Source organism: Scatophagus argus, chromosome 15 (assembly GCF_020382885.2).
Source record: "Scatophagus argus isolate fScaArg1 chromosome 15, fScaArg1.pri, whole genome shotgun sequence".
In the NCBI taxonomy this organism is placed as follows: domain Eukaryota; kingdom Metazoa; phylum Chordata; class Actinopteri; family Scatophagidae; genus Scatophagus; species Scatophagus argus.
Genome location: NC_058507.1, coordinates 17794869 through 17807226, shown reverse-complemented (window position 1 = coordinate 17807226; position 12358 = coordinate 17794869). Strand labels below are relative to the sequence as shown.

At 40.3% G+C, this 12358-nt stretch overlaps 1 protein-coding gene across 6 annotated transcripts in view; it reads right to left on the bottom strand.

The window, feature by feature from the left end:
* ralgapa1 (Ral GTPase activating protein catalytic subunit alpha 1) overlaps nucleotides 1-12358 on the bottom strand; it is a 62320-nt gene that overhangs the window by 24432 nt on the left and 25530 nt on the right. For all 6 annotated transcript variants that reach the window (XM_046412453.1, XM_046412447.1, XM_046412452.1 and 3 more), the window contains 12 exons: nucleotides 12067-12177; nucleotides 11636-11704; nucleotides 11410-11547; nucleotides 11057-11240; nucleotides 9955-10073; nucleotides 9668-9787; nucleotides 8606-9224; nucleotides 7902-8017; nucleotides 7253-7377; nucleotides 4622-4693; nucleotides 3116-3239; nucleotides 2742-2897 (listed from right to left, as the gene is read on the bottom strand). In XM_046412453.1, the coding sequence (XP_046268409.1) occupies nucleotides 2742-2897; nucleotides 3116-3239; nucleotides 4622-4693; nucleotides 7253-7377; nucleotides 7902-8017; nucleotides 8606-9224; nucleotides 9668-9787; nucleotides 9955-10073; nucleotides 11057-11240; nucleotides 11410-11547; nucleotides 11636-11704; nucleotides 12067-12177 (1953 nt within the window). The remainder of the gene's footprint in view (nucleotides 1-2741; nucleotides 2898-3115; nucleotides 3240-4621; nucleotides 4694-7252; nucleotides 7378-7901; nucleotides 8018-8605; nucleotides 9225-9667; nucleotides 9788-9954; nucleotides 10074-11056; nucleotides 11241-11409; nucleotides 11548-11635; nucleotides 11705-12066; nucleotides 12178-12358) is intronic.

Genomic DNA, 12358 nt, shown 5'->3' with positions numbered 1-12358 from the left:
ATTAACCTTGATGTCTGTCAAAACACACACACACTTGTGTTTCCATCATATTTGGGGACATTACATAGACTTACATTCATTTCCTGGAGCCTTAACCACCACCTAACTATAACAGCAAACATTACTTGTCTAATCCTAATCCTGACCTCAGCCTAACCTTAAAGCAAGTCTTCACCCTAATATTTAACGATTTACATTGTGAGGACTTGCATTTTGTCCCCATAAGGAAGGCAGGTCCTCACAATGTGACTGTGTAAACTTTTTCATCTCCACAACTACATTAATATGCGATCCACAAACACACACCCACACACATCTCTCTACTTGTCTGGCGTGTCACACACCTACAGCTATCTGCCGCTCTTGGCCTTGGCTCTCAGACAAACACATTATGGATGTGTCCTTTTAAAGACATGACATATGCAACAATTCAGCATTAACATGTCTAAAAATTGCTAGACCTTTGTTGCATGTTTTGTTGACTTGTGCACTTACATTATCCTCATAGTTTCCAGCAATGTTCAAAACTTGCAAAATCCCTAATTTTATTCAAGGTAACGATATGTTTCTTCTTCCGGGAGAGAGTCCTTGTCAGTGAGAAAGGGGGTCCATGGGTGTGAATAAACATAACGTCAATAAAACCTTAAAATATCAAAGTATCAACAACAATTCTTCAGTGATGTCAAGAAGATTTTAAGCAACAGTGGTGGCTGTTTAACACTGAAGACAAAGTCCCATGATCCCACGCTACTTAACTACATCTTTTATTGTTACTATTTTAATTGACAGACTGGTAGAATTTGCATACTCTGCATTTAAATGTGCTTAATTAAACTCAGTTGTGTATTTTGTCCATATTTCACTGGACAGTGCATCAGAATGCACAGTTTAATGAAATGAAATTTTGCTTGTACACACACACATCTCTCATTTAAGCCTGTGGGTGAATGAATTAATAAGGAAGTCTGTAGGACTTGTGCACAAGTTACCTTATTCATCATGTTTGAAAGTGACTACACCCACTTACCATTATGATACTTCTTGATTTTGAATTTGAGTTACGAGTTTAATTAGCCTGATATTTTCTTGACTAGTGATACATTAAGATGATATATTAAGCAGAGTTTGGAAAACACACTAGGAATAAAGATGTATTTATCAAGTTCTAATTAAAATCAATCTTTTAGAGGCACTTCCGTCTGACGGCGCTCGCAATTCAAATTGTCAGTAAGACACACAACTCACAACTCTGCCATTATCACATTTGGAGAGTTAGAATTATGACCTTTGAGTTGTATTTTTGGGTGTCAGAACTATTAGGTGACACAGTATGACGAGACAAAGTGGAGTCTTACTGTCTGATGTGCTTCTCTGAGTTGTATCACTATTTTAAAAATATTTTGCTGATGAGGATCAGAGTGATGTCATTTCTGATGCCACAATCAGTTGCAGCTTTAATCCCTTTAATCATGTTTCAAGCAGATGTGGTATGAGAGGAAGCAGAACACACAGCAAAGTGTGAGAACTGGACAAATGCCCTGCAATGGACTAAAATCACAATGCAGTGTGCGTGTGTGTGCGTGTGTGTGCGTGTGTGTGCGTGTGGCAGGAGAATGGGTGATAAATGCCTGCCAGCAGAGAAACGGTGTATGTCTGTCAGTTTAACCTCTTTGTGGACACATTTGTCAGACTGTGAGTATATGTGTTTGTAAACCTGCATGTCCTGTTTAACATGAGTGTGTTTGTGTGTGTGTGTGTGTGTGTATGAACGCCCATGTGTGCTTCAGTGTACAACAATAACACCAATTTATAGTTGTGTTGCTATTTGTGCTGACTGTAGTGAATATAGCTCTTAGTGGATGTGTGTTTGTGTCGAATTAAGCAGGTTTAGTGTGTGTGTGTGTGTGTGTGTGTGTGTGTGTGTGTGTGTGTGTGTGTGTAGGTAGGTGTGTGTTTGATGGGGCCATCAGCTGATCAAGGAGAAGGATGGTGTCGCACCAGGCGCCGGTAATCCAATCAGGAGCCTGCAGCAACGTGATAGGCCGAGAAGCAGGAAGTATGATCTGATTAAAAGAACATTATGGCCATGTGCAGAGCGCCTAGTGCCTGAGGGTTGACAGGTGTGCACACGCGCACAGACACAGACACACACACATGCGCACACACACAGACAATAAACCTGTCTGCTTAGACACTGATATGAGCCCACACCACGTACACAGACATGATTGCGACTAAGAATCATTGGAGACATCGGTGCTTTAGAAACATCAACAGATTGGGGGGTGTGTGTGCATGCACGTGCATGCATAGTGATCTACACTCGCAATGTCATTCTAGGCAAAGAGTTTTGGAAGGAGAAATCATAACAGAAGGAAAAGAGAGAAGGAGGATTTTAACCTCCTCCTCGTCTCTTTGCACACCTCCCCTTGATCAATAAAAGGAGTGAAATTAGAGCAAAAACAATAAGTATGCTTATCATTACTAATTATTAATGTCTCTCACACTACATACGCACTTGGCTGCAGTTTGAGTGAGGACAACACTGTAGACAAGAGGATAGACAGAAATGGAGTGCCTGACAAAAGGAAAGTATGTTTTAATCCAACTGTCAAGCAACTGTCAAGAGTGTTTGTGTGTTGTCCATTAGGTGAGCACATGACAGTAAACAATCCAAATTTCTATCCTCCTGTAAAAACCCTCAGGTAACAGGTCATCAGTCAAATACTGGTGTGTGTTACCTTTTTGGTGAGGTTGTGGTCCTGGTCGTGGGGCATGCGGGTGGAGACATGGTAAATGACTTCGGTAGTAGAGGTAGCGTAGTAAGGAGTAGTCTGGCCCGTACTGCGATTCCTCTGGAGACCTCCCATGAAGCCACAGTGAGTAGTGAGGTCCACCTAGGGGACGTACACACACATACATATTAACTCACTTTCTAGCCTTTAAAGCATAAAATAAAGCATGATTTGACTAACTGCAATTTCCTCTGAACTCTCTAACTCTGATTATTATTTCATTAGGGAAATTTGATGAAAACAATGCTTAAGCATTTGAATGGATAAAGAAGACAAACAATGTCAGAACATTTAGATTATGTGAATTAAAGTGTGCTTACCTCCCAGCCCAGTCCAGAGACAAAGTCTTCATAAGCTTGGCTGCCTGCTGTGTTGGTTAGTATGGAGTGTTTGTCCTCTTGGCCCTCAGCCACATAAAACACTGCTATTTTATGAGTCTCGCGGCTAGAAGAGATTGAAGAAAAACCAATGGTCACCAAAACGACAACTACTGAAAAATGGATTGTTACGGTGGCAAGATTTATTTTAGTTTGCCTCAAAGAACTCCATGAGGATTGACTGCGTTGAATCAGGACCCATCTATGATTAATTTCCACACAAAATCAGCCTGTGACCCGAGTTCTGTACTATGAAGCAGAATTTGTGCTTAACGTGGTGACTTGAGGTTTAACCTTGGGTTTTCAGTGCTACCATGCTTGTTTGCTTCCTATTAGGCTACATCGTCATGGTAACACCTAACCTGCTGCAGAGGAGGTTACGATTTTGAAAACAGGTCAGTGCGCATTGAAACACAGCCTAGTGAGTGATCAATTTTCTTGGAAAGTGGCATCATCATTCGTTGTCAAAGCCTCTTCATTATGTTTGTTGATACTGATGCCATCCTACAACAGAAACTGACTGAAACACTGAGGACTTGTACCTGTTGTACTTATGAGATATGAAAGTATGCTCACTTACTGCTTTGAATTATGCTTTATTATTTATTTTTCATTTTCTCCCAAGTCTCTTTGATACCACCAGTGTTGCAGCTGAAATGCTTAAACTGTATGGATACATACTGAATACATGTACATCAAAGCAATACATTAATATAATGGAATACATTACAGCAATGACAGCAGCATCGATTCACTGGGAACACTTTCAGAGTGATTTGATGAACAACAGAAACACTGAGAGCCAATCAAAATCCATCCGTATAGTGAAAAAATTAGGCATTTAGGAAAAATGGTGGTCTCCCTTCAGCACATAGTCTTGCCTATTCATATGCTGATAATATTAGAGTGCAAATTATACATTTAAAAAGGTGATTTTACCTGAGACATTCTGTCAAATGATCTTTGGGTCAATGGGGCGTCTGAAGTTGATTTTGTCCTCACTTATGTCCTCTTTGAGCTACAGTGTGATTGCTACAATATCATTAAAGTAATGGTAACTCATAAGTATGAATAAAATTTGTCTCCTAAAGAATGTTGGATTCACCAAACTCCTCTTGTCTTTAAAGAATTTCAAGGTTTATATTTTTATATGTCATAAATATCCTTTCAAGCTGAAGGTAAGCTCCTGGCACGGCTGGAGCACGCAGTTTGTGCTTGGTGCCACCATTTACAGAACGTTATCATTATAGTTGTCATGCTTGGTGTGGACAGAGCTCTGGCCTGGATTCTGTGTTTAACTTATTGTTGTTTAATGTATTTGTCTAATTGTGGAAAAAGCAGAGAGGATTACAACTAGTAACCAAAACCTGATTGAAAAGAACGAAATGTGAAAGAGAGCGGTGAATGCAGTAAAGGACATGAGATGTTTGACTTCTCATATTTTCTCACCATTGTCGTGAGTCCAGGTTCTTCAGCTCTCTCAGTAGCTTCTCATTCTTCCTCAACAAATGAAAGTTACTCCTGTAAGACAAAGACCCATGCACAAGTGTCATTATTCAAGGTTATAATTAAACATGGCTCTCTATCTCTAACTGTGCTGGTGGAAGAGAGGTGGGGGCCAAGCCTCACAGTCTGGGGGCGGCTGGTCAGGAAGTCTTTGACCCAGGCACGAGTGAGTGAGTGAGGGCAGGCCTAAAGCTGACAGTTTGTTAACCAGGATGTCCGAGATGATCGTGCTAAAAGCAGAGCTCTAATTGATGAACAGCATTTTCACATAGCTCTCTTCATGTTCCAGGTGAGCTATGGCGAGGGTGTCCTCCGTGGAGCCGAAATTGATGCTGGTCGCAGGTGGGAAGGAGGCAGGCTTTCACGCGCTATGGACATTACCTCCACCAAGGAGGTCTTATTCTCAGTTAGAGTTGTTTGTCAGCAGGGTTATGGAAAACTACTGGCCAGATAGAAGTTTTAGAGGAGGTCCGAATCACCAAGTGGATACACAGGTTATTTTTTCACTTTTGTTAACACTGAGAGAAAGGACATTTGGCAGTGGCAGTTGCTCAGCAACACCTGGCAGCTGAGCTAACCCAACAAGCACACCACACACAGCAATGACAGAGAGGAAGACGGGACGAACAGCAGGCAGAGCTGTGACTTTTCCACGTCTAACTCTGTGAATTAAAGGTATACTATGCAGGACTTCCCTAACAATATCAATCATCACTTCTTACCCACCCTGTGTGTGCTGATTTGCAGAAGAGACTACTAGCCTGCATGCATGAGTGTTTAATTAGTAAAATTCTCAAAACATTTTCAAAACAGTACAATCTTTGTCCATAGATTGTAGAACATTGCTGCCATCAGCAGAAGGATTATTCATCAAACATCTTTAATGTTTGCAAAAAACAAGACACTTGAGATGTAAATGACGGTTTAGTCACAGTAGTTATAATAGTCACAATAGTTTGAGTCCTGCTATTACTGCAAGAGGAACATGTAGGAACTATGTCACTATAGATACACCAAATACTCCAAATCTAATGAATGCTTTTTTAATTTGCTTTTCTGTTCGACCATCTGAAGGGCACCTCTACATATATACTGGTGATTTAACTTCGGCCGTAATACAGATTAGTGCATATTATTATCATTGTGTTACAAATGAGCAAATGCAAGAATATCTAATGCTGACCAGAGCTAGTGTCATCACTACTTTCAGGCTCCAAACAAAAAAAGAACAAAACAAAAGCCTTTTATACCAACTAACAAATCTGTGGACCATTCAGTACGCCCCAGTGACCAGTGACCAATATTCATGCCACTCACATAAAACTAAGACATGAGCAGTGAGGCTTGGAGTGGACTGATAATGACACATCATTCTTTTCACTCTTAGAGAGAGAGAGAGAGTGAGAGAGAGAGAGAAAAGAATGAAAGAACAGGAGATAAAGAGAGAGAGAAAGAGACAGCAATTTGCTCTTTATTAAACTGATACTTGGTAATGGCCTCATTCTCTGCTCTCAAAGACTCCATTTACACCCTGGATTATAGGAAAAAGCATAAAAGAGGACCCACACACATGCACGCACATGGGTGACTGTCAGTATCTTAGGGTCTGTAATGTCCTGTATGAATACCTGGAGAGACATCATGGGACAATAACAGATGATTAGACAATCTTTTCTTCTCTTTCTTTCTCATCTGTCTAACCTACCCTCCTCCCTCAACATCCAAGTTTCTTTATCCTTCTTATTTCCTAATTTTGGCCCCATTTCTTTTTTTTGTTTTTTATTCTCGCTCTCCATCTCATTCATCCTGTTTTCTGATTTGCCACTTCTCCCACCATCATTCTCTTCTTCAACCACTGCCTTTCATTCTAACTGCAAATGGGTTGAGTTTGATCAATAGAGTACTATACTCATTATCACACTCTCCTACAGATACACACACACACGCGCACGGTGTGTTAAGAAGTCCATTGTGCAGGCTGAATGCAGACGCTGTAATTCCCTAGATAAAGTATAAAGAGCGATGAGTGTCCATTAGCTAGCCAGACACATTTAAAGTGATACCTTGACATTGTGTATTTTCACACAGAGTCACTGAGAAGATGAAATACTGTACTATCTGAATGGAAAAACAAGGTGCCTAATTAGCACAAAATACTTTTTTGAATTTGAAATTCTTGTCTCATTCGCATTCAACAGGCATTGGACTTGTTCTAGGTGAGACACAGATGCAAAATGTTTTATTAAAATATTAGCTTTTCCTCCATATTTTTGTGAAATAGGCAAGGGGGGACTTCGACTTAGGTAAAACAAATACCTTTCTTTTTCTTTAGTAGCAGATTCTTATTTTTATAAAAGTAAACCGAGAAATAAAAATGTCAAGAATGTTGCATTTTACGATACAAAGTGATACTTAGAGGGCTTAGAGGGGTCACAAATGCAATCAAAGTCAAAAGAAGGATACAAAAATTCCAAACATAACCACGCTCACTGTTTGCACTCTATATATGTTATTATTTTTCAAAGAATGTTGAGGTTTTTGTTTTTTTTCCAAGCTTACAAGGTATGGCCTCACCTCTTCTCCCAGGAATTGAGTCCCAGTATGTTGATCAGAAGTCTGCAGTAGTAGAAGGCTGACTGTGGGGTCTGAGTCTCTGGTTCAGTCTGCTGTACTGCTCTCATGTTCAGCTCCTCACCTCTCTGATGCATTCATTACATACACAGGAATGGGAGGCATGCATAGAAAAATAAATAAATAAATAAGGAAATTAAACAGGAAACAGCATGACTGCAGTTTTTGTGCGATTCTTTTTCAGTGATGGCAGTTAAATGAAATCCAAACTTTTCTGCTAATATGAACAAATCAACTTATGTACATAACATAGTGGCTGACACCTGAAAGCCAAAATATCACAATGATGAGACTGTGTCTGAACATTATTTCTGTGCCACCAGCTCTCAGACATGTCATCTGATGTACAAAGCAATTATGAATGTTATAGATCCATTATTTAGTACAATTAAATAAATCTGCATTCTGTTGTTACTGACCTCTGACAGACTGACATATAGTTATCACAACAAAAAAAAAGTCAGGTTTCACTTTGCTGACAGACCAAGACAAACATTGAGCATCAACTTTATCAGGACATTCAGGGAGCTACAGATTCAAAGAACCAAAAGGCAAAACTGATTCTATTCATGTGGGTAAAGACTCTACATACATGAAGGACGAACTCTCTTTCGGCAGCGCTCTGCTTCAGGATGGCATTGATCACATCGTTTTCCTGTTTTTCGGAAACACACACTGGAGGTGGGGCTGGGATGTTAAGGGGCATACCTAAAGGGACCAATCAGGAGACACAGAGTTAGGCTTTGTTTACACTTAAGACACAATGGCACCAGTCACATGAGAACATCATTTTTTTTGTGTGTGTATATATCCTTGAGCTGGAGACCCTGCACTGAAAAGCTTTCGTTGTAAAAAAAAAAAAAAAAAACAACATCTGACTTTTTCTGTGTTGTTATTGTGTATTGTCAAAAGAATGTGTTTTGTTTTCTTCAGACCTTCAGGACATTGGTTAGACTGATGTGCAATAGGACCTCAGAAAATCAGTGCTCATTCCTCTGTTTTTACAGAAGAAACTTAGGAATGTCAATCTGTGAAATGTTCACTGAAGATCTGCCTCAATAACTTGCTAACTGTAAGAGCTATCACTATTCTGTTTCTTAATCAATAGTTTGTTGAGTCAGAGGTATACCTAAGGTTCTAATTCAGAAATCATTTTTGGTTACAGTATGAGCAAAGCTATTGGTGGGTTCCTTTTTAACATTAGCTTTGAAAGAGGCATAAAAGTCAATGTATATGTTTGATTTTTCTTTTTTATATAGTGTAGATTAAATAATGTGTGTGTGTGTGTGTGTGTACCGGCTCTCTGCAGACACTCAGGACTTGAGTATCCCAGGTACTGCAGCATTTCATCAAGTGCATCGTCTCCCTCCGTCAGTGAGTCCCACGCAGGCACTGCCTCCCGACACACACGTTTAGCCAATGGTGGAGCTAGAAGCTGTTCCAAACCTGACTGTCCTTGATCCTCCTCCCTATCCATCCTATGTAGGCTCTGCTTCTCCTCCTCCTCTTCCTCCTCTTCTTCACCTCCTCTTTGATCTCCCTTCTCTTCCTCACTGACTTTCCTCTCTTCTCCCTCCTCCATCTCCCCCTCTGCCTGAAACACTTGCCTTTCATCCTCTTCTTCCTCCTTCTCCCCCTGCCCCTCCTCTTCACTGTCTTCTCTCTTCACTCCCATCTTTATCGGTGGACCTCCTGGTGGGGTGCGTAAATGAAGATTTGCACTGTGAGGTGATTGTGTGTGTGACAAAAATGTGTGTGTTGGGCTGTTTGGGGAACATGGTGGAGGCCCGTAGAGAACGGCAGAGTCCCAGGAGTGTTTTCCAGCCACATCTCGGATGATGACACGAACGTTAGCGGGAGCAGAGGACAAACCAGCCGTCATTCCACCTCCTGGTACACCAGACTCTGATCGGATCTGGAAAACGGAAGAAGACAAGGGAAAAGGGTTAAACACTTAATGTACCAGATATTAAAGTAAACATTCTGAATTGCAGACCCCTTTTAAGTTGCCTTAAAACAAAACTCAAACTTCCTTCAAAAATCATTTATGGCCACAGCTTTATCAAAATACTAAAGAATAAGTAAGTGTGCTTAGAAAAAATAAATTTGAGATATTTTACAAAGCATCCGGGGTGTAGTGCTATGCTTTATTTTGTCACCCTGAGCTATACTTAAGTGGCTCTATACTAGCAAGTGAATAACAGTGCTAGTTTTACATTGTTCATCATTAAGACACACTAGTTCTTTTAGGTTTGAGCTCAGTCAGCATCAGTCACGATGATAAACTGGTTATAAAATGCTCCGTGTAGTGTGACCATGGGTTGAACTTAGAAAAAACTTTTTCTCAGTTGACGTTACCTGATATACTGAGAGCAGCGTAGAGCCGTTCAGAACCAGAAACTGCAGGTTTGGGGAATGAAAAAGCTCTGGTCCCAGATCTGCGCTCTCACAGAATGGATTGTCTTGGTTTTCACACACCTACAAAACATGTCCATTAGTGTTGCTTTTGCAAGATACCAAGACATAAATAAAAGCATTAAATTTTTTTTTGCTATTCCCCTTTAGATGAAAAAGCAATCATCACCATATATCGTACGTCACAATAAAGCCGTTATTATCTCCAGACACAAACACAGGAAGACTACCTGACTAGACAGAGTAGCAGGTCCTCCAGACATTGGATAATGTCCTAAATGATTGACCAAGTGCGTAATGACTGTTCTTGCAGCGATGGAAACCAAGCCCTGCTGAATCCGGCTACGAACTGCAGAACCAAAAGGAAAACATACAGAGGAGAAAAATACATAATGCATTACTACAAGAATACAGTTAGGGAAAACACATTTAAATATATTTCTGGGTTTCTAGACTTTATTGTTTAGTGTGCTAAAAGGTGTAACTGTCAACCTGATTTTATATATAGGTTCCAAGTTAGAACAAATCTTCAGGAATTACAGCAAAAAGTAGGAAAAAGCACAGACACATACTCAGCTTGTACATAGTTTGCCTCATGCTGAGAACAAGCCAATGCCATCACACACTGTGCTGTCAGTAGATCCTGCCTAATCAACATCATTACACACACACTGTGACACACACACGTTCACCAACAGCTCCTTATTGACAGAGCTGTCTGTAGAGTACAGATATGTATTGACCAGACATTCTCAATGGCTCCCTAAACCTCAGGAGAGCTCAGGAGGAGGAAGAAAAAGAGGGAGGACGAATGAACACAGAAGGTTTATGAAAAAAGTGTGAAAGAAGTGGAAACAATATAAGCAAAGATTAATGCTAAAAGAAGAAAGGAAGTGAATGAGTGAAGTCAAGAGGATACAAAACAAGAGGAGAGAAGAGAAGCATGGTCTACCAAAGTCCTCCAGTCATTAGACTAGACACTGTGTCTGGGTGGACCACAGCAGGGGACAATACACACTCTCACACGGATGCAGACAGGTGCACTCACATACACACCTAACTTTTTCCATCTTTAGTGACTGGCAGTGGTTTGGGGGACAGCTCTGGGTCATTCTGTCCAAGATTTTGCGCGTTTCCGTAACGGACTAGATACAGATTTGTGCAGAGTGCGGTAGGCATGCAATATATTTCTGACCACATGTATAGCAAAATACTTGACAGAATGCTCAGCCATATTTCTATAGCTCTCAAGTCCGCAAAGTCGTCAAATGATGGTCACAACAATGGGACAATATGTGGGACAATATGTGCTTGTGGTGTTAGATAAAACACCTTCAGTGACAGGCTGCAGTTTGTTGGAGCGTTCAGAATCCGGGCTGTGCAGGGGTTCTGGTTCTCTCAGGCTCTCCAATGGTAGGAACGGGTCGTAGTCTGGACTCAGCAGGTCCGACAGCTGCAGTGGGTAATACTTCGGACTGCTGAAAGACTGGGCTCCATACACACAACCATGCAATACCTAGACAAGTTTTTAAAGGAAAAGAGATTTCAGATTGAATTCCATTCTACCTCACACATGTTAAGCTTTACTGCAACTTTACTACAAATGAAAACATTTTTATATAAGATTCTTCATGTAAGAGGTGTGAAAGGCTGTCAAGATTTCTCTCACACTCACACACGCACACCTTATAAATGCAGCTGAGCAGAGTCTTGGTAGGCTGGTCCTTCTCTGGAGGGCTTCGAGTTTGAACAGGTTGAAGAAGAGTCTTTGGAGGCAGAGCCATCACCCAGTCCAATAGACACAACAGGAGGGACACTACCAGCTGAAACACACAGATTTAAATTTCTTTTCTAAACTAAACGAGCAATATAGCAAGAAAATGTGAAGGAGAATTTGTGTGTGTACATTACCCTCTTATCCAATTCATGTGGAGAGGACTCGGTAGAAGGCAGCAAGTACGTGATGGTAGCGATCAAAATCTACGAAAAATAAAATCAGGGGAAATTTTTCTTTGGTTAAAAGTGTTACTACAAATAATAGTACTACTACTGGTGCTGAGTAGTCAACATGACGAAAATATAACATTGCATTTAAAAATGACAAAAAAAGACTAAAAAAGAAAACTACACATAAGAATGAGTCAACCCTCCAAGAAGCAGAAACATTTTTGAGACCTCTAAATGGGCATTTCATAAGTGATATGGTGTACATTAATAAGACCTTTGCCTTATACAACATGATTTATTCCATCAGCATGTGTGGACATGTTGATAGTGCCTTAATAAATATCAATCAAAGGCAATGTTTGGACATTGAAAATGTACACTAAGTTATGTCTCACCTCTACAATCTTCTTTGGAGTCTCAGGGGGGAATTTTTGAAGATGATCCACATGACTGATGAGGAGGTGAAGGATGTCTGACGCCACCAGTGCAACATTCTTATTGGGGTACTGGGTGATGAAATACACATCATTTGTATTAATACTTCAGTTTGTGTGAGTACATCCACATTTTAATCAACATACTTTAAGCCAACACAATAAAATAATCACCCATATCACCTTTAAAATAAAAAATGGGATCTTGGAGTTCACTGTAAACAAGTAAAAGTAATTATCCATGTCATTATTT